Raw genomic sequence first — 18,539 nt, 5'->3', positions numbered from 1 at the left:
AAGAGGAAGAGGACATAAGTAATCTTGTTCCAACCGTCTAGGGACAATAACTCAAGGCTGTCACGAATCCACAGCCACAGAAGCAGGGCGTTCTCAATACATATCTACCAATCAATACCATTCGCGCCGTTCTCACCAACACCCCTCTCAATCACCACCTCACGCCCCTTTCCATTAACTAGAACTCCCTTCTTCCCTTTTACTTTCAACTCCTTAGCCTTCACATCATCTCCCTGCTTGATCCTCCACTTCTCCGTCCCAAGCACAGCATCAAGTTCCTCAACAGGAGGAAGCTTGACATAAACCCAGCCATCATCTCGTTCTTCGACCGGGAAAGTAGCGATGTTGACTGATTCATCATTGCCGCACTTCCCAGCATCATCTCCTGTCAATTCGAAATTCCGTTTGTGGTACGGACACGAAACCCATAACTTTTGCTTCTCGGCTGAAATTTCCTCGCCAATGAGTCCATCGGACAGGACGAAAGCTCTCTTGTGCGGACACATCTGTTGGGTGCAGTAATACTTTCCACGAACCTTGAAAATGGCGAGCTGTGCGTCTCCTCGTTTGACGGCATTGCTGTCCCCAGTAGGGATGTCTCTGAATTTGGAAGCCTCAACGATGGGCTGCCAGGACAATGCACTCCATTTCGTACCCTTGAAGTCTTTCGTGACTGATTCGTCAACCCAGTTGGAAGGACGTGTCTGACCGCGTTCAACCATCGGTTCTATTGTGTCAACGACATTTTCCTCAGTGTTGGCAAATTGCTGAAATTGCTTTCGTCGTTCCGGACTTTTCACTGCTTCAGTCCACTCGCAAAAGAAAGTGGACACGAGCTCCTCCATCTGCTTCTCAAGAGCTGCGCAAATGCCCAGCTTGTCCTCGAGAATGACTTGGCGTAAATACTTGATACCTCCTGGAAGACTCTCAATCCATCGCGCAGTCCTCTGGAGCTTGTCTGCTGTGCGAATATAGAAGATGAGGTATCTATCTAGAATTGGAATAACCTCATCCACTGGGACATCGATGGCCAAGAGCTCTGAATGTCTCGGCTTTGCTCCCCCGTTGCCGCCAACAAAGATGTTGAAGCCCTTCTCAGTAGCAATCAGGCCGAAATCTTTGTTCTGAGCCTCTGCGCATTCTCGAACACAACCAGAGACTCCACCCTTGATCTTATGCGGCGCCCGAATACTTTTGTATCGTTCTTCGATGCGGATTGCCATTCCAACGCTGTCGCCAATACCGAAACGGCACCAAGAAGACCCGACACAACTCTTGACAGTTCGAAGAGACTTGGCGTATGCGTGGCCACTTTCGAGGCCTGCTTCGATGAGTTCGGTCCAGATATCGAGCAGGTCTTGCTTTCTGGCACCGAACATATCAATTCGCTGACCTCCAGTGATCTTGCAATACAAGTTGTACTTCTGAGCCACACTGGCAATAGCAGCAAGTTTCTTGGGGGTGATCTCACCACCGGCAACACGTGGGATGACTGAGAAAGTACCATTGCGCTGGATGTTGGCTAGGAACTTATCGTTGGTGTCTTGAAGCCCTCTTCGTCCAGGATCAGCGATGGGCTTGTTGTACAGGGAAGCGAGAATCGATGCAACTGCTGGCTTGCACAGTTCGCACCCTAATGAACCAGGCACTCCGCTTTCCTTCATAATGGCTTCGAACGAATCGAGCTTCTTGACCATGACGACGTGGAAGAGTTCTGCGCGGGAGTAGGCGAAGTGAGAGCAGAGGTGGTTTTTAACTTCTTGGCCCATATCGATCATGGTTTTATTGAAGATGGAGGTCACCAGTGGAATGCATCCTCCACATCCTGTACCAGCTTTGGTACATATCTTGATCTCGTTGACGGTCTTACAAGTGCCATCCTTGATTGTCTTGGTAATATCCCCTCTGGTCACATTGTTACATGAGCAGATCTGTGCTTCGTCCGGTCTGCAAATGTTAGCCTACAGTGGAGATATCTTGGTTCTGGACTTACAAATCATTAGCATCATCTTCTCCTCCCGGCTTTCCAATTATCAGCTCTCCCGGTGCCATCTCCAGCTGTTTGTGTTGCTTCGACATTGGAAGTAACTTAACGTAGTCATTCGTATCTCCAACCATCATGCCACCAAGCAGATACTTTCCATCTTTTGTAAACAGATATTTCTTGTAGACGTGGTTGAATGGATCTTTGTAGGTCAAGACTTTCACAAGAGTCTTCTCAATCTCCTTATCCTGCCGCTTACCAGGCAGCCACTGAGGTCCGAACTGGTCAGCGAAAGCATCTCCAAAGCTGGCGACTCCAATCCCTAAAAGCTTGAGTTTGGTGCTCATATCCGGAGTTGTGAGAGATCTCGGGGAGCGCAACTTTGCGTCCGTCAGATTAAACGCAAGGATCTCGGCCATCTCGATACCAGGTGCGTAAAGGCCATAGCACATGTTCGCCCAATTTGCACATTCGCCGATGGCGTAAATATCCTTCACTGAAGTTTGCAAGTCATCGCCGACAATGATGCCACCGCGAGGGCCGCACTCCAAACCAGACTTTCGAGCTAGCTCATCACGAGGAGAAACTCCAATCTTTAAGAGATGTTAGCTTCCTGCTTGTCAGTCGAATGCCGCCTTACTGCAACGCAGACACAGGCACCGTCTACTTTGTGGCCATCCTCGAACTCCACACCAGTTACGCCATTGTTCTCATCCGTAAGAAACTTGTTGACCATCTTGCCGAGGATAAGATCTACTCCCAGATCTCTCACTTGCTCAACGACCATGGCGCCACCTTTGTTGCGTTAGATTAGCTGTTCACAATTTGATGGATAATCTTACCCTCGGGATCAACCTGTCTACCCAAAACGTATGGGAAGGACTCGATGACTTTGATTTTCCCGAACTCCTCAAGATCCATCATTGCTTTCGCAGCCTCGAGACCCAGAAGTCCTCCTCCCACCACAATACCAGTCTTACCCTTCTTCGTAGCAGAAAATGCAATGAGTTTCTGCAAATCCTCGATGGTCCGATACACAAATACGCCAGTTGCATCGTAGCCAACAATTGACTTTGGAAGGATTGCATTGGATCCTGTGGCCAGGACCAGAATGTCACATTCGATTGTGTCACCTTTTGCAGTAATCACGAACTTCTTCTCGGAATCGATCTCAGTAACCAGGGAATTGAGATGATAGCTCAGTGAACCTTCTGGAAATGCCTTATACTGTAAATTGTAAGTCGAGCTCAAGAAAACAAGGGAGGTAAGGATATGCCAACCCAAGCTTCAGTCTGCATATATAACCTTTCGACATCTCGGTGTTCAAAGAAGCTGGTAAGGCCGACTCTGTTGTAGGCTAGATGTGGTTCCTCGCCAATAACAATAACGTCGTATTCTCTTCTTTTCACATCCATTTTCATCAATTTTTCACTGATTCTCTTATCAGTCTCCATGCGGAACTCGCAGGAATAGGAGCTCGCTATTTTGCACTCACACGAAAGTAATTCCAACCATCCCTAGTCCCACAACAACAACTCTTTTCCTCTTACTACCTCCATCATTAGATACGGATGGTATTTCGGCTGTCATTGTTCCGACGATTTTCTCGCACACCTGCCAAAGTGAGGACAAGGAGAAGGATGTGGTCTGGTTCTGGGTATAGTAGCGGCCACAACCAGAAGCATAATCTTCAAGTCATCAGAGGCTGCAATAGAAAGAAAATGCAAGGTACAGGGATAGACAACGGAAATAGATGTGCTTCGAAGGTATCAAAAGGAACAAATGCGCGAGAAAATCCCTCTACACTTCTGACCCCGCTGCAGGCAAGTCCGGAAATATTGCCTTAGGTTCACCACATCATTCGAGTCTTGCTAGGACATGCAGAATCAAATCAGCGCGAAGACTGTCACGCCAATTAAAGCTAGCCAAACGGCAGTTCACCGTGTGTAGCAGAGACACCCGGCTTATGAAGTGTGGCGTGAAAGATGCACGGCTAGGTCGATCTCATCCCGGAAATCTTTGTTCTGGGAAAAGTTGGGAGCGGAGGTCGGCAAGAAATAGGAACTATTCCGAGGGGCCGGCGATACGAGCGAATTGATTCGTTGTTAATACTTTGGTGTGGTCAAGAATAACTCCCGTGGAAATACGAGCCACGAGTGATGCGCTCCGAGGAAATAGACGATAAGAAGGTATTCTATATCTAGGAAACTGTGTCGAAAGGCACAATTCGCACGACATGCATACTATGCACGTTTTCTCTCCAGCGGGTTCAACACTTGTAAAATTTACCTCTTGACTTGAGGAATGCCATGGTCTTATGGTAAGGGGGCGTTCGTTTGCAATAGCGGAACCTTTTCGTCATTGCAGCTTTGCAGTTCGTTGCATTGTGGCCATTGACAGCATCGAGTTTTGCTTAGTAGCATAACCTGCTCTGGTATGTTCCAAGATTCTGCAGACCCGCACTCTAGCCCCCTATGAAATGCCTTTGCCTTCCACCGCAAACTCTCAATCATGGAGGTATTATTGAGGCTCGGAAGGTGAGGGACAGTTTGGATCGATAGGTAGGTGATCGGATTCGAGGCGTGCACGAGGCTTGTGCCGCAGACCTGAAGGGCGCAGGGGTATGAACGATCGAGGGAGGACCGTCGAGGGTCGTTTCGATACGGTTGGGAGAAATGAAGAATTGTCAATCCGAAGTGGATGAGTCAGGAGAAGAGGTGGGTCGACGTCTCTTCTTTTCTCATCACACACATCACCTAAGATGATAGTCGCGGCCGGAACAGAGTTCGTTCAATTCATGTTTGGAGACACGGCAGTAGCTTTCTGATGCTCACAATGTCCTTCAGGTCAGGTTCCGATAGAGAGCGTTCAGGCACCAAACGATATCGAAGCGTCCTTTCATTGCACCTCCATTTGACGATGACTTCTTCGTCAGCACCCCCATCTCAAGACAAATCAGAAATACTATCTTGTTCAAGATATATCAACCTGCTTCGCAGCTCATTGAGACGATTTGTGTCAAGAGACCATTCGTGCTTTTGGATCATGCTTCTTCGATTGCTTGAAAGTCAATAATACGTTGCTATAGAATCCTCTCATTCAGACAAGAAATAATATTTCGTCACCTTTGGCCAGCAACCAGCTTGCGGCCGAAATTTCTGGGCGGTAGGGCTCACCATTATTGAATACTTGAATGCGAAAGCTCCTGCTTTGTACGAAAACTTTATCAACACAAGCAACACGGTCACCATCAAGTCTCGTTTTTCCTCCTCTTCTTCCTTGAATACGCTCTCAACGCCATCGAATATTGATTTGAACAGCCTTACTGATGACACAGCGATGGCGGCTTCACCTACCGTGAGTGCCACATGCGCACAAGAATCCCCAAAACTACTGTTCGAGATCAGCGAGGAAGCAGCGGCATGGGACGGGGGTCGGGACTCGTTCCAGATCATCAACTCTATGTTTGCTCCGGTCGGAGCAAGTTCTCCTGCATATGTCGCCCATCAGATGATGCTCCTCTTCATCAAGATTGGAAGAGAGGTCGCAGAGGGACACAGACCGTGGTCGAAGCCAAAGTTTCATGATTTTTACATGCAGTGGCTCTGGAACCTCATTCTCTACATTGCTACCAAGCTACCAAGCAACGGCACAGAGCAGGAGCGATTGGCACATCTTGTACTTGAATTTGGGAAATATTTCCATCAAGTTCCCGAAAGAGTGCCAGAGAAGTACAAACGTCCGCCACTTTCCTTCATGAGGAATCGTTTAGGTCGTCTTATTGATCAAGAGCGAATCCCTGTTTTCGATGATCATTTATACCAGGAGCAATGGGACATGATCAGATTCGATTGGTCCGAGTTCCGCACCACTACTCAATCTGCCTATGAAATTCTCAGACGTATATCTTACCTTCCGAAATTCTCGCAAATGCTGACAGATCTCAGGACTCGACGATGCGTCGGTCAATACTACCAATCTTCACGGATTTCTCGCTAGACTCACACGAGATGGTTCGCACAATTTTTCCCGTGTTGCCATCTTTCCACTCCGCCTAGTGCTAGAGTCTCAGAGTCATCCCGGAGATCGCCTTTTCTATCACCCGGTCGCTCTCGCAAGAAACCTTCCACACGAACGAGTCCCTGAAGCTCGAACTTACCCAGCCTTTCCATTCCAAGCAGAGACAACTGCAACAAGCCAGGCACCGGCAGACCACACCTTGATCATGGCAGAAGGGCACTTCAAGATGGCTGTGTGCTGGATCCAGATTGCGGGGAAAGAGCTACTCTACAGACAATGGTCCTGGAACTCAGTTCACGGTGATCCGGTTCTTTGTCCTGGCCTAGCCTTCAAAAAGCAGCACAATGCAACTTTTCTCGACCGGTGGCAATTCTGGACTAAACGCTTTGGAGAAATTGCTAGATCTCATTATGCTAATCACCAGATACAGCAGATGGCATCTGATTGCACCGATCGAATGTCTAATGTATCCGTCATGGCATTGTTGGGCCCCCAGCGACAGATGAACAAGATGCAAGATCAAGCTAGAGACCAACATTCAACCACCAAGAACAAGTACACATTTGAGAAGCATTTGGAAGATATCAGAAGAGAACAATGGAACTTACGACAAGTGCGAGACGATGCCAGTCCTCAGCATAGTATCGAAGTGCAAACGAGTCATGCTTCATTAGTTCCTGCATCAGGGAGAAAGGATCCCTTGAAGCAAAATGCAGAGATCCATCGACACAGCGGCGTCCCGATTGATAAAGACGCTGCTGCCCGAACGAGTAGAGGTTCATCATCTCCTTCATTGGCACGGAAAGACTCAACGAATCTACCGTTCTTCGATAAGGATCAATCCTTTGCAGGTCTCCCCCTCTCGGCCAAATCGAAAGGTTCGTCGGCTCCTCTCAGAACCAAGCGTTGACGAATGGAAACGCCTGCGAAGAACAACTGCAAGACGGAGAATTACTTCGCCGCGAACTCTTCCTTTCGAGTAGATCTCTCCTCCAATCTAGATCTCTTGACGGGCTTCTAGAGAGTAGAAAGTGACAAGATTTAGATTGGCGATGCTTAAATTAAAAGCTTCCTGACGGCACAGAAAGAAAAGCATGAAGGACATTTCAGGTAACAAGGCATCATAATTTCGGCTTTTTTCTCGTTGCATAATCCCAAATTATGACAGCGAGAATTTCAGAGATTGGCTTCTGAAAATGGGAAAAGGTTCAACCTACTTGCAATGGTGTCTTTCTCTAGCATTCAAGAAATGGAGGAATTGAGGAGATCTGCACATCTTCACTGTATTATAATACTTTCTAGCATAGCTTTCAATGACAAAACAGCCTGGAAGGCTAGCATCATTGTCTCCCATCGTACCTATATTCATCAGAGGCTCTGATCTGCCGCATCCTTCTCAAATCATTCGTGTACTCTGGTGTGTCTGCAAACCGAGGTGATCTATCAAGCGTATTCCTTCTCCCAAATCCATCATCGATATACTGTTCCTTGACGGCCATTGCATCTTTCTCATTATAACCATCTCCATCCCCATATACATTTGCATATGTATCGTCACCCGTCAATTTTCTCGCATACGCATTCGCCTTCCTATTTGGCGAATATCCATACAACTCGCTGTCCTTTCTGAACAAATCCTCATTTGGCGGCCCTCCAATACTCTTCGATCCAATCGGACTCTGCCAAACGATAACTCCAAATCCTAAGATTCCTGCCAGAGTTGTGAACCCAATGGCACTCCATCCAACGGGTCCAGCATAGGCCGCAATAACCAATCCTAAGAAGATAAAGGCGACAATAATCAGTGCGAACAAAACCATGCTCACAAACGTAGCATACCACATCACAGTCCTCCTCTTCTGACTATCCTCCGTCCCGAACCATTCTATAGCAGCATATCGCCACAAAGACAATGCCGCAGTGGCGAATGAAACTATCCCAAGATTGATAACGAAGACCAGCCACGACAATCCAAGGTAAGTTTGAGCGGTATCCTTCGAGATGCCATAATCAACCCATGGGGCTACAGGCGTCTGAACAATTTTCGAGAAGGTGAGCGAGGCACCGAGGGTCGATATAGCGGTGATAGTCTTGAAGAGATTGTCGAAGAAAGTCGCGAGGCGTTCGCCAGGGTGCGCTTTGGGTAGTGCGGGGGCTGTTGTGGCTGCGGGTGTTGCCATTCTGAGACTTTCTGAGACTTTGAGAATTTTATGCGACGAAAACTCGGTCCACATATATGCACGCTTCAGAAGCTCAAAAGAAGACAGAGGAGATATAGTCCATTTGAATCACAATGCAAATCAATTGAATCTTACTCAGATCAACCACACCTCAACTTTGAGATGCATCTGTTGATGTCTCGGTTGTCACGGCAATGATGGAGGGTCGATGAATTTTGAAGGTTTTCGAGCGGCACAGAGCACATGGTTTGGGGAATCTTGCTGATTGGAAGATCTACGATTGGGTAGAGATAAGTCTTCCGAGCTGGCCATTGATGGACGATTCCGTGCATTATCGGATTGCTCTCACTTGCGATGGACATTGCAGCGTTTCTATCGTGAGTGAAAGCTGTTCGGTACGAAGTATCTAATAAGGGAGCTCTGTAGATAGCTGACAAGCAATTAATTTGCCAATCACTGTCAACATTGGCAGTATCTACTTGGAGGTACTACTAGAAGGAAAGTTTTGGCTCGGAGTTTAGAAGAGAATTGCAGTCGCACAATTCGTAACTGACGAGTCTCGAGGAATGGAGAAGGTAGAACCTATTTGACTTCAAATAAAACGATCTCTCGAAAGCGTTGTTATGCAAGAAGATCTTAACAAGCTGGTGTAGGATTCGCAGCCAGAGAAAGGTAACCTTTTGAAGGGAGACCAGAGCCTTCAACTGAATAGGGTGGTCCTCTTGGACTGACAACCCAATAATGGCAAGCATAATAAGAAACTGGAACAAACTCAGAGATCTCAAATACTGCAATGCGAATAACATTTGATTGGGTAATCGTTGTGAGGTAGATGAATACAGCGAGTTGAGCTGTTCTAGGCTAATCTAAAAGCATACTAGCTCCTTCTCTAACATCCGAAGCTCACGACCTCCCATCGCGATTCGGCCTTGATACTACTCTCGAACCCTCCTCAACCGCCGTCATGACTGTCACAGAAGCTGTCAAATCTGCCGTCGGGCTCAGCAGCGCGCCTGCTCGTTCGTACATCCAAACCCCGCACAATTGGGCCTCGCTGATCATCCTGGAATAGCTGCTACACGAGAGGAAATGCGCGAAGCTAGACTACCATTGGCATACCGAGACAGCTGCGCGAACCTTCTCATTCCCCTCAACCGATGTCGATACGAAGAATATTATCTGCCATGGAAGTGCGAGGTGAGTGGTTGTCTTTTGAACGCGGGAAGGCAAGATTTGGATCTGACAGCTTGAATTGCAGACAGAGAGACACAGCTACGAGAAGTGCCAGTACGAGGAGTTCAAGAAGCGAGTTGCAAAGATGGACGAACTTAGAGCTGCGAAGGGAGGAGAAAGAAGCAATTGATAGAAAAATTATTGGTGTACATACGGTTCGCTCAGGGAATGAAACACTTTTGCAGGGGCATTCTCCTTCCACATATCAGGGCTCTGGTTTTGGATTTCTGTGGATGATCTCAGGGTCAAACAAAGAGGAGTCTCGAGATCTCCTCGGTACAATGACAATCCCTTTGACGTTGTCAGCTTCCCTTCCATACACTACGCTTGGACCTCGACATACATCAAGTGCGGAGGATAGATCATGGTTACTTTGGGGGACGGGTCACTTCTCGAATCGATGTAGCGATTTCCATTCAAGTCTAATATCCACCTCTTAGCGCTCCAGCATCTGTTTCCGCATACTATACAGGCTCTCACTATGCTCTAGCAATGCTAATAATTTGAGATTAGGTACAACATACCTAAAGGAGTTTTGTCATCGCAGGAGTTAAGCAAAATCCTACTACAGTTCAAGAGCCGGAAGAATCCCTACACTCTCAATCCGAGAAGGACAAACAAAAGATGATTTCCCTCAACCTAAGCTTTCTTGGGGCAAAGAGAAAGCTCCCTTCAAACCACAGCTCGACTCTAGAGGCGTCACCCCAGTTCATGCTGGATCCTGAATGCGGCAGCTTATCTAAACTCCATCTCACTAAATGAAAGGGTAAAAGGAGAGGCTTACGAAAGGCAAAAGATGAGCACAAGCAGATTTTTTTTTGGGAGTAGCGCAGTTTCAGCTTTTTTGTACTTGTTGATCCAGCCCTGCAGACCTGAGGGGAAAGTAAACTACAACAATGCCGACGAATTCACGAACTCTCTCTCCTCATTCCAAACCCCACTCCGTCTTGCTTCCTGGCAAGCTCCTGAACATATTCTCCAGCATGCCAATACCTGCCTTCACCCCATCCAAAACATACACTTCTTTCGCATCTTTTTCACCGAGTTCCTCGATCAACGCCTCCGTCACGATTCGGTCAAGACCTGACATTCCAGCACAACCCAAACAAATTACCCTCACATCGTTGTCCCGAACAAGTCTCTTGGTAGCATCCTTCATCTTCGTGGTCACAACTTCTTTCGGCGCTGTATGCAGCTCATCTGCATTGAGTCCTGTCGACTCCACTCCCTTAAATCGAGTGGCGTGGGCCATTTCGCCCAACCCAACTACCCTGAGCACTCCGGCTGCCAGTAACTTTTCCCAAGCTGTACCAGTGGTAACAATTCCAAATGTCGTCTTCTGCTTCACATCCGCCTTCAGATGGGGAGTTGGAGTTAACGTCAAGGCGGTTGTGATACTGGCTTCGAAGATCCCGGTAACGTAAACCCCTCGAGGGACAGCCTCTCTTATCATATCCACAAGAGGGTGAAGACTATAACAAGCAACCAGATATCCATCGTACTTTTGCTGCTTTATAAACTGAAGAATTTCTGGAAAGACGATATTTGCCGACTCCAAAGCGTCTTTCTCATTGTTGATACTTTTTGGGGCGCTGCGTGGAGCAGTAAAACTGTCGATTATCGTATTTGATGGATATTCGGTGATCAAAGGTTCCAAATTCTCCGTCATCTCTTCTGATGAATTCGGATTTATAAGTAGCATTTTGTAAATGTAGGGTGCCATAATGACTGGGGTTTTGGAGTGCTGTGATCGTAATTTAGAGGGAGCAGGTTCGACCGATTTCACGATCTCTGACCTTCGAAATGTAGTGTTTTGTTTGTTGTGAAGAATTCTGCTCAAAAATTTTATAAATTTCCCAAAGTAGCAATTTTGAGGCTTGCCTCAATGGCGGGGAAAGAGGCAGTGTCTCGCTACGGTTGCCGTAATCCACCATCAACGTCACTTGAACTCGTCAACCTCACACCCCACCAACCTCAACTTTACGACCATATTCGCAAACACTCCGCCCTTGTGCCATCACATTCTCTACAACAATGGCAGAACCTCCAATAGGTACACGAGCTGAATCCTATTGTCCATCCAACTTCTGCTAACACAATCCAACAGTTCTGGACGGAGGAACCGGATTCCTCAAGGTTGGCTATGCCGCACAAGTATGCGCCTTCACCTTCAGCTCCTTCAATAACAGCAAGAAACTGATATTCTCCTCTCCCAGAACTTTCCCGAATTCCAATACCCATCAATAGTAGGACGACCAATCCTCCGTTCCGAAGAAAAAGGCAATGATGGCCTCGTCATCAAGGATATTATGTGCGGAGATGAGGCAGCCGCAGCACGAACAATGCTGCAGATTTCATATCCGATGGAGAATGGTATTGTGAAGAAGTGGGATGATATGCAGCATCTTTGGGACTACACTTTCTACGAGAAGATGAAGGTCGATACTACGGGGCGCAAGATCTTGCTTACGGAGCCGCCTATGAATCCCCTCAAGAACCGAGAGCAGATGTGCGAAGTCATGTTTGAGCGATATCAATTTGGAGGTGTTTACGTGGCTATCCAAGCTGTGCTTGCACTATATGCTCAGGGTGAGTGACTCGTGCCAAGATGCAAGGGAAGTGCTGACGGCAACAGGTCTCAGCTCAGGAGTGGTTGTGGATTCTGGGGATGGAGTTACGCATATTGTGCCCGTTTACGAATCTGTCGTGCTTAATCACCTCACTCGCAGACTAGATGTGGCTGGTCGAGACGTCACTCGCAACCTGATTGCCCTCCTCCTTCGACGCGGATATGCCTTGAACCGAACGGCTGATTTCGAGACTGTACGACAAATCAAGGAGAAGCTCTGCTATGTTTCATACGATCTTGAGCTGGACCAGAGATTGAGTGAAGACACAACGGTTTTGGTTGAAAGCTACACTTTACCAGATGGTCGTGTGATCAGGGTGGGAAGCGAACGTTTCGAAGCTCCTGAATGCCTCTTCCAACCCCACCTCGTCGATGTCGAACAGCCTGGTATTGCCGAGTTTCTCTTCAATACCATCCAAGCGGCAGATGTCGATGTTCGCTCGTCGCTTTTCAAGGCTATCGTCTTGTCGGGAGGAAGCAGCATGTACCCAGGTCTTCCATCACGATTAGAGAAAGAATTGAAGCAATTGTGGCTTACTAAGGTACTTGGAGGCAACCCCGAACGTCTGAGCAAGTTCAAGGTTAGGATTGAGGATCCACCGAGGAGAAGGCATATGGTTTTCCTGGGAGGTGCGGTATTGGCGAACATCATGGCGGACAAGGAGAACATGTGGATCTCGAAACAGGAGTGGGCTGAACAGGGCTCTAAAATTTTAGAGAAGCTCGGTCCTAGATAAGTTGTGGGAGGATGACAAAAATAAATTGCTTGCCGTTGTCTTGATTTTGTTGCTGCTTGTGTTGGTGTCTGTTGTGCTATCAGTGAAAGAGCTGCTGTCCTTCATTGTTTCATGTCCAGCACTTGAGTTTCCGAGAGTAGCAATGCAAGTGTTGCTGCATGTCTCAAGATTTGCAAGAGAAGTGTAACTGGCTGTTGGATAGATATTTTCCTGCTCACAATTTTTCCTGGAGTTTGGCAGTTTGGATGTCTCACATGTCTGAACACATGTCTGAACATTCAAGAATCAGCTTTCAAGCAACAGTTCTCCTCTTGGCTTCTGGTTTAAGACTAGGCAATGATGGCCGAGAAGGTCTCCTGCGTGCAAGGATCTTGACAACTGCAAGTGTAGAATCTCCTACCTCCAGTCATCCAGTCCCGGTTCATTCTCGTACCGAGCCTTCTCGTTGAGAAGCCTAGCAAGAACCGAAAGGAAGTACGCATAGAGACAGATATCTAAGCAAAAAAAAAAATTTGACAAAACATATATTCTCGGACTTCTTGTGGTCAACCTATCAAACCCCACATAGCATCTTGAAGATACTGTGGAGGGCGTGATAGGATGAACACAAGAAATCCGAGAACATACATTCAAAGAGGATTGTCCTATGACCTGGACAGAACGAAAATTGCGTATTAGAATATATAGTGAAGTCGTTGAGAGCTAGTTATTCCGCTGATTAGCCGGATATGAGGGGTTAAATTATCGTGATGTTGAAAGTCAATGGATCAGTGAATGGGCTGGAATCTTGGAACATGCAGAAAATCTTCTAGCCCCTGGTCTTTTTATATCTATCTGCTAGCTGCTATGCAAACCAGGATCGTTTCTACATGATTACACTGTGGGAGCCATTTACATTGTCTGGGCTTGACTGAGAATCCAAGAGAAGTGTGAATGTCTGACACTGGTGGCAACTTTTGAACAAGTTCTGCTCAAGCTCAGCCAGAGTGAGCTTATTTCACACGTAACATTTACAATTCACGACTTCTGCTGACTACATGTCGTATGCCAAGCTTATGTCCTATGAGAGCAATATGTCGTCCCGACTGCAATAGTAACAACTAGCTATTACTCGATCTTCACCCACCAACCATCTCCCAAACCCTCGCCTAGCTCATTCAGCCCACCCCACAGCATGAATTGCTTGGTTCCGGTCATCGAGCTCCCAAAGAAGCTTCGACCTGTCCAAGTCCCTCCTTGCTTCTCGTCTTCACCAATTTCTATTCTCGTCACTTCAACAGGTGCCCATTCTCCCTCATGACTACTGACGCCCGGGATCTTTTCTCTGATAGCATCTTTTACTCCCGCACCCGACAGTCCAGAAGACGGCAATTGATAAGCCCACAAATCTTGGAGCAGCTTTCCCTCTCCAGGTTGAGCATCTCCCTCTCCCAGCGCTAACACCAGATAATCTCTCCCGTTCCCCGTAGTAACATAATGCAACGCTGCCATGCTCCTCGCTTGAGGCTTTTCCTTCTCAACAGAGACAACTTCCCATTCCCTCCTCGAATCATCCAGAGTCCCAGCCAACTCAATCGAGTGAGGCTTCGGCAATTCCAGAACATCCAGCCCTTCAATCACCCTCTCTCCATCCCAACCTCCAAATCTCCACAGCTTGCCCTTGCAACAAGCAATACTAGCACCACTTCTTCCTGCACCAGGAGCATCCCCCAACCGAGTCCATTTCCCTTCATCGAGATAGAATGCCCAAGTATCCTTCCACAAGGAACCATCAGCCGCACACCCTCCATGAATAAAAACCGCACTCCCATCTTCGCTAGCAGTACTGGCATGTTTGTACCTTGCACAAGGGAAAGAAGTATGCGGAGGTGGATCCAAAAATATCCATTTCGAATCCAACGGATCAAAGACCCACAACCTGCCATTCTCCTCAATGGCTGAAGCATCACGACCACCAAACACAAAAACCCGATTCCGTGCTACAGTCGCTGTATGATCAACACGGCTCCGCGGTACATTTCCATTCTCTCCAATTGCAGTAATAGTTTTGAGACTCGCAGTCGAAGCGTTATCCGTTGTATCGATATGTAATTCTAGGACATTATTCGACGTTATTTTCTCATCTTGAGAATAGCCACCGAAAATGTACGCCTGGTCTCCGATGACGGAAAGCGAGTGAGAAGAGCGTGGGATGGTGGTGGGGGATGAGATGTGGTGGAGACGAGCTTTGAGGGGGAGTGTCGGTTGGGTGAGGATGTATGTTGCTACGCCTGCCTCGACGGCGGTTTCGATGCCGTAGGCTCCTGCTGTGACGGTTGCGGGATCCATGGTTGAGGGAGGTTTTGTGACGAGAGATTGAGAGCATGAGATCTTCTGTTAGGTGTAGTGTTGATGAATGACGTAACGCTTTTCTCATTAGCTTGGACCCTTTGCTTGTTACTTTCTGCAGGTAATACCCTCATGGCATGAACTAAGTGCCCCTAACGATGAAGTCAAAGCGAAATAGTCGAAGAAGCGAGAGGAATGAATCCGAGTTGAGGTCAAAGATTGGGTTCTCATAGAATTGGATGCTGTACATAAAAAATTGCAGCACAGACGAAAATCAGAGTGTATAGCAACATTTAATATTTCAAAGTGATTGAAAGGTGAATTCTATTGCAATCAACAATCAACATCTGAACCAAATCACTATCCAGGTAGGTTACGCCAAACCCCTCGCCCAACAGTCTCCAGTCCAGTGCAGCCCAACACCAAAAGACAACGCTCAAATTCAATCAATTCTTCTTTCCCGACCCCAAACCTCATCGGGATCCCTCTTCCCCTTCGTCTCGGGAACCCTCCACGAAACGAACAAGAAGCAAAGAGCTGCTAGTCCAGTAAAGATGAAGAATGCCCATCCCTTCCCTCCTAACTTCTCATTCAACAAAGTGTTAATGATTGGGAAGAATTGAGCAACGATGAAAGTTGCAACATAGTTGGCTCCTAATGCCCAACTCTGTGTTGCACCAACAGCTTCCGTCCCAACAAGCTCACTTGCCATCATGAAAGGTACTGGTCCTAAACCAGTGGCGAAGAAAGCAACAAATGCAAGGACAGAGATTGCTGATAGGAGCTTGAGGTCTAGCCGCATGGATATAGCTAGGCATAGAGACATAGATCCCATTCCTGCGATGGAGAGCAAAAGACAAGCTTTGCGGCCGATCTTGTCCGCCAAAGGAGCACATATGATCGTAGTGATAAGGTTGATGATCGAAATCATAATCGTGAGTAGACTGGAGGTGATGGGAAGAACGCCTGCTAGCAGTGACACCGAATACATCATGATGCTGTTGATACCAGTGAACTGTTGAGACACCATAATACCAATCACAGCGATGAGAACAGGACGGTAAAATGGGTCGTTGGCGATCTGGAAGAATCCGACATGTGCAGTATTTGCGGCAGAAGCTTTACTGGTGACTGATTCTCGACGTCTGGTTTCTGGGTCAATGAGAAGGCGCTCTTCTTCTGTTGTATCTTTATCAATATCCCAGTCGTTGATTTCCTCCGAGATATCGTAGGAGTGGCCTCGAACTCGCTGCAGTACTCGAACGGCTTTTTGAGATTGCTTGTGCGCTGCCAACCACGCAGGACTTTCTGGCATGAAGCACATCCCAAGTCCTTGTACCAAACCGAGTCCAGCTCCAGCCCCTAGTATGATCCTCCATAGAGAGCCCTTGCTTAGGTAGTATCCCATTGTTTGGGTAATCAAAATTCCAATGTTGATGGCCACCTGGGTCGTTGATCCAAACAGCCCTCTCTCGTGTGGGGGTGCAATCTCTGAGATGTATATGGGAACAATAACAGTCGACGCTCCTCCTCCCACACCAGACAGCATTCTGCCAATCGCCATGATGGGTACCGTGCCAGCTAGAGTCTCAACGGTAGCTCCAAGAACGAAGAAGACGCTCGTAATCCGCATAGCCAGCAATCTGCCATGCTGGGAAGATAGCGGACCCGACGAGACAGCACCTATGAAGCCTCCCAAGACGAACATCGAGGACAGGAGAGCGAACTCGGCTTCGCTCATAGGAATGCATTGTGGAAGTTTGGAGTCGGGCGTCGAGGCGACATGTTCGGCAACGGAGGTCTTCTTGCAGGTGATAACATCTTGAGGAGCATTGAGCTCAGCCTAGATCGTAGGTCAATGACTATGCGGTCAGCAGAAGTGGGAAGGCATACCAGATGGAAACCGAACTGTAGTGGGCCAAGGGCAGAAATGAAAATCAGATAAATCAAATAGAGCGTCACATCATGAATGCATTGCCTTAATCCTGCTGACGGCATAATGAAGGAAGCAATGCGAGCTGCAGTCGCATTTCTATACCACGGGAAATAATTATTTGAATAGTTGATGTTCTTGATGGAGCTCTTGCGTTACCGACTTTGTGCAACGTTAACCTTATGAAACGACTTTATGCATGGGATATGCAAAGAGCCGCATTCTCACCCGTTTGAGTTACGCCCATCTTTCAATTCTCCCCACACCAGAACCACTCGGATGGGATTCCCAAGTGCTCACTCTGTCTTACTCTACCTTCACTTTGGCTCACTCGATCTCTTCTTCAGTCGTATCGGATGTCTCCCCTTCATTCCTATCTTTGAGCCACGGTACACTATCAACAGCTGCAAAGCGATGCAGTCATCCTGTCCCGCCTGCTTGTCACCTTCCTAACCACATACCAATCTTGTTAAACCAAGCTCTGTATACGTGTCTGTGTCTTACTCAAACATATCGACTCACACGAAGGAATACCCCGCTTCTCAAGACCACGAAGATCCACATGGTTGGGATGATGAATTCCACCAGTCGATAACGTAAACGATCCGGTGTCTGCAACTGATTGTCCCCATCTTCGGCCGTCTTCGATATCCAACAGTTATCCCCAGCCAAGCTCGCTGCTCGCCTGAGCTGTCCGTCTGGCCCGGAATCAATATCACATTCACAACAAAACCCCTCCTTGGTACGAAAAAGGACTATTACACAAGCGAACTTGTAATTGCTTCTCCCCTTATCAGCAACAATCAAGCTCATACTTGGCTGCCCTTCATCCCTCCAAGTCGGTCCCTGACTAAATACGGATGGTATCACAAGATAAAATCATACCAAATCCAAACCCCGCCTGCATGTTGCCGAAGTTGTGAAGCGCAAAGAGATTCCTTCTGGATCGCCTCATCGGGTTAGATCAGGAGAGGACATTTACCAGCTTCCCCTCCTCCTTTGCGTACATATTGTACCAATTGCGGTGGTTCTGTCTGGCTGGATCGTGTGTGCGAGAGGAGACGAAGACCATTCCCGTTCCCGTATAGATGTGACGAACCGGTAGCTTGTATGTGTCTGTATGTCTGCGGCCACAATCAAACACCACATCCACATCCACATCCACGTCCACAATCCGCCCGACGCACATCTCCATCCTAAACGTCCCCACCTAAGCGCCGCTGACCCCAGAGACCATCCGCAACCAGCAATCCGCCACTCACGATATTCACATCCACAGCCACATCCACATCTGCATCTGCATCCCGGCTCGTTCTGCTGTTTCCTCCCACCTCCCACTGTCTGTCTGTGTGCTCTGTGCCCTGAGCCTTGTCTTCCCCCTTTACCGCCGTTGTTGCAGTTGCTCACACGTCCCTCGCCTCGCCTGATCTAACTTCAGCTGCGGCACCGCGGGAACTACGCAATTCCAATACATGAATGAACCCGACAATGAGAG

At 47.7% G+C, this 18,539-nt stretch overlaps 8 protein-coding genes across 8 annotated transcripts; 3 read left to right on the top strand and 5 right to left on the bottom strand.

Annotated features, from left to right (window-relative positions):
• Positions 1–104: 104 nt before the first annotated feature.
• LY89DRAFT_582902 (nitrite reductase) lies at positions 105–3,574 on the bottom strand (the record flags this gene model as incomplete). Its single annotated transcript, XM_018209188.1, has 6 exons — positions 105–1,947; positions 1,994–2,577; positions 2,625–2,779; positions 2,827–3,211; positions 3,265–3,415; positions 3,480–3,574. 6 exons carry the CDS (start codon positions 3,572–3,574, stop codon positions 105–107), a joined length of 3,213 nt encoding a protein of 1,070 aa, XP_018072233.1.
• Positions 3,575–5,096: 1,522 nt separating this feature from the next.
• LY89DRAFT_29113 (uncharacterized protein) lies at positions 5,097–7,129 on the top strand. The gene is made up of 2 exons (XM_018206517.1): positions 5,097–5,885; positions 5,932–7,129. Exons 1-2 carry the CDS (start codon positions 5,324–5,326, stop codon positions 6,912–6,914), a joined length of 1,545 nt encoding a protein of 514 aa, XP_018072232.1. The 5' UTR covers positions 5,097–5,323; the 3' UTR covers positions 6,915–7,129.
• Positions 7,130–7,344: 215 nt separating this feature from the next.
• Positions 7,345–8,184, bottom strand: LY89DRAFT_668092 (uncharacterized protein; the record flags this gene model as incomplete). Its single annotated transcript, XM_018213017.1, has 1 exon — positions 7,345–8,184. The coding sequence occupies one exon, from the start codon at positions 8,182–8,184 to the stop codon at positions 7,345–7,347; it is 840 nt and encodes a 279-aa protein (XP_018072231.1).
• A 964-nt stretch (positions 8,185–9,148) lies between these two features.
• Positions 9,149–9,547, top strand: LY89DRAFT_732584 (NADH-ubiquinone oxidoreductase-like protein B18 subunit; the record flags this gene model as incomplete). The annotated part of the gene is made up of 3 exons (XM_018219698.1): positions 9,149–9,203; positions 9,257–9,381; positions 9,443–9,547. 3 exons carry the CDS (start codon positions 9,149–9,151, stop codon positions 9,545–9,547), a joined length of 285 nt encoding a protein of 94 aa, XP_018072230.1.
• Positions 9,548–10,277: 730 nt separating this feature from the next.
• Positions 10,278–11,267, bottom strand: LY89DRAFT_683865 (uncharacterized protein). Its single transcript, XM_018214769.1, has one exon. The coding sequence runs from the start codon at positions 11,138–11,140 to the stop codon at positions 10,343–10,345; it is 798 nt and encodes a 265-aa protein (XP_018072229.1). The 5' UTR covers positions 11,141–11,267; the 3' UTR covers positions 10,278–10,342.
• A 98-nt stretch (positions 11,268–11,365) lies between these two features.
• LY89DRAFT_781005 (actin-like protein 2) lies at positions 11,366–13,214 on the top strand. Its single transcript, XM_018222439.1, has 4 exons — positions 11,366–11,470; positions 11,525–11,571; positions 11,634–12,006; positions 12,053–13,214. Exons 1-4 carry the CDS (start codon positions 11,452–11,454, stop codon positions 12,781–12,783), a joined length of 1,170 nt encoding a protein of 389 aa, XP_018072228.1. The 5' UTR covers positions 11,366–11,451; the 3' UTR covers positions 12,784–13,214.
• A 647-nt stretch (positions 13,215–13,861) lies between these two features.
• On the bottom strand, positions 13,862–15,297 carry LY89DRAFT_717534 (galactose oxidase). The gene is made up of 2 exons (XM_018218355.1): positions 15,240–15,297; positions 13,862–15,189 (listed from the first exon to the last, which is right to left on the bottom strand). The coding sequence occupies exon 2, from the start codon at positions 15,109–15,111 to the stop codon at positions 13,891–13,893; it is 1,221 nt and encodes a 406-aa protein (XP_018072227.1). The 5' UTR covers positions 15,112–15,189; positions 15,240–15,297; the 3' UTR covers positions 13,862–13,890.
• A 118-nt stretch (positions 15,298–15,415) lies between these two features.
• Positions 15,416–17,202, bottom strand: LY89DRAFT_28898 (general substrate transporter). The gene is made up of 2 exons (XM_018206510.1): positions 17,005–17,202; positions 15,416–16,954 (listed from the first exon to the last, which is right to left on the bottom strand). Exons 1-2 carry the CDS (start codon positions 17,107–17,109, stop codon positions 15,554–15,556), a joined length of 1,506 nt encoding a protein of 501 aa, XP_018072226.1. The 5' UTR covers positions 17,110–17,202; the 3' UTR covers positions 15,416–15,553.
• Positions 17,203–18,539: the final 1,337 nt, after the last annotated feature.

The sequence above is a fragment of the Mollisia scopiformis genome (genome assembly GCF_001500285.1).
Source record: "Mollisia scopiformis unplaced genomic scaffold LY89scaffold_10, whole genome shotgun sequence".
In the NCBI taxonomy this organism is placed as follows: Eukaryota; Fungi; Ascomycota; class Leotiomycetes; order Helotiales; family Mollisiaceae; genus Mollisia; species Mollisia scopiformis.
The sequence above is the reverse complement of the archived record's forward strand: the minus strand, read 5'-3'. Positions and strand labels throughout refer to the sequence as shown.